At 34.9% G+C, this 2,500-nt stretch overlaps 1 protein-coding gene across 1 annotated transcript in view; it reads right to left on the reverse strand.

Annotated features, from left to right (window-relative positions):
* Window positions 1–2,500, reverse strand: part of LOC122254054 (transmembrane protein 115) — an 11,050-nt gene that overhangs the window by 1,207 nt on the left and 7,343 nt on the right. The window contains exon 2 of the mRNA XM_043017529.2: window positions 468–641. Coding sequence (XP_042873463.1) covers window positions 468–641 — 174 coding nt within the window. The remainder of the gene's footprint in view (window positions 1–467; window positions 642–2,500) is intronic.

Consider the following 2,500-nt stretch of genomic DNA (forward strand, 5'->3'; position numbering starts at 1 on the left):
GAAGTTCCCGATGCAATATTGCTTAGGCCCGGCGTAGGGGGTTTCCACTTATCGCCGGGCCTGTCGGGATTGGGTTAATCTCCAACAAGATAACCCTCACAGTCACTATCAGAATCTATCAAAGTCTCTAACAATCTGTACCAATTTAACTCTACGTCCCTTACTTTACATACATAGATTCCCTCAAACATAATTCAAGTAATAGTATAGTAAATCTGATGGAGGCATAATATAAAAAATATTTTACTGATTCTATTTTTATACTACCTGCATTTCTACAACAGAGATCTATCTATTTTATTACTATTTCAATATAATTCCCACATTTCCCTCCTAACAAAACAATATCTATCTACCTATCTTCATCCCATAACAACTAGACACAACTTTGTTTGAAGATTATCCCAGCTAAAAATACTGATTACACCCCCTGTACACAAGCGAAAACACACACAGGAACACATTACCTCCGTCTTTCAGCATCGTGAGGCTCCATTCCTGGGAGAGAGATGGCAATGGAGGATGGTGCACCCACGTCATATTTCCGCACGGGTCTTCGGCAGATTTTGAGACGAACTAAACAGGAATATACTGAGTTTCCAACCACTTGAATTGGCGGCTGAAGAACAGTAGGAAAGAAGCTGGAAAAGAGGGATGTCATTATTATCACTTATTATTTTCAAATCCAATCAATGCTGCTTTAAATCAATTACTCAAATCTAATGAAGACTCAGTTTTCTGGAATATATCCTATATTTTTTAAAGAATTTAATTTGATTACAAACACATCATTGGGGTTTGTAAATCATGAAAATTACCATTCAAACATATTCATATACTTTTACTATAATGATTAGCTGGTAATTAATAAATATTATTTGCAGTCACAGGTGATTGAAACATCACATTAGGAGGTCATTCAAATTGTAACAAACAGTGTAGAAATAATCATCATTATGTCAAACATGTTTAACATAATAGGGAGAGCATTTCAAATCAAGGTAACTTTCAGTGTATAGGATACCTTACTCAATAAACAATTTACCAATTTCTTTATATTATCAGAATCATATGTCCAGAATGTCCAACATAATCCTATTCTCCTATACCAATATACATGGAGTATAAAGAGTGCTACATGTATTATTGATAAAAAATGTAAGTTCCCTATACATTTATACATAATTTCACCTTTCTATTTGGGGGAAAAATCTTTTTCTCTTTAAACTATATAGTCAACTTACAAAGGGAGACCCTCTGAGTACCAAATTGAAGTAGGACTTCCTTGGTACCTTCAAAACTGAACATAATCATAAAAGAACATTCAAAAATACTCATGAAATTACTTAGAACTTCATACTACAGCAATAGTAGTACAAGAAAAATATTACAAATAATGCCCTATCACAACTGAGGCATTCTATGAACCTGAAAACCATTACAAATTAAAAAAAAAAAAAACCAGCAAGAAAAGCATAATGAAATCTGTAAATAACCATTCTAACTTTGGTTGAGTTGAACATACATGGTTCTGCATGATACGCAAATAGAGAATGCCCTCACCAAAAAGCTGTCATGTATTGTGTATTTTCCTAGAGATTCATATAAATATTTAATTAGGATTCAAGCTTGTATTCTTAACCCCTTCACTACGGGCAGTAGAAAACGCCTCCCACGCCGTACCCGAGCTGCCGGCGCATGCCAAATTTTAAACGTCGCTATTGAATATGACAAGTTTTAAGCCAAAATCTCTACAAGTTTTAAGCCAAAACCTCAACAAAATCATCATGTGTTATATATTAAAATATGCATAGTTAACCTCTTCCCCCATGTGCATGTGACAAGTTATTTACATGGGTTGGGAGGAAGATGGAAAGAGTGACCTTGGTGGGAGGCCTCACTCAGATGACCAAAGATAACGATTGAAATAGTATGGTAAACTAATCATAATAAGTTTTATATTTTTACATAATGTTCCTTAAAGAAATAATAAAATGAAAAAAAAATTATAACAGGGCGCATCGGTACCTCCCCTGGTTTAAGTGAATCCCACTCTTAAGTAATAATAATGAAATTCAAGTAATCCATCGTATCATATACAACCTCTATTCTGAAAGATCTCGCACAGTATCCGGAAGAAAGAAAACTTAATTCCAACAGAACTCAGCCATGGCGCAGTATGCGCATCCTCGGGTTTTTCATGAGCACTGCGAGGACGCAGTATACGCTTCCTTGTGTCGAAAGGGTTAAACAAAGATGATCAAATATCACTTTAAAGTTTCTCCAGGCTGATTTAGTAGAGGTACTGCGAATACCAGAAAGCAAATAACAGAAAAAGGAAGAAAGTTGAGACCACATTCAACTTTCCATTACTGTCCCAAGTAGATTTATTCTGATAACCTAAAGGTAAAGCAATTCAAATATGACTAGATCTATGGGGATATAAAAATACCCAAAATTTTTCCCAGTGGCTTAAGATGCACCTTCTACACTACTGTTA

Source organism: Penaeus japonicus, unplaced genomic scaffold, assembly GCF_977035675.1.
Source record: "Penaeus japonicus unplaced genomic scaffold, GWHDUDI00000001_assembly GWHDUDI00000018, whole genome shotgun sequence".
NCBI lineage: Eukaryota > Metazoa > Arthropoda > Malacostraca > Decapoda > Penaeidae > Penaeus > Penaeus japonicus.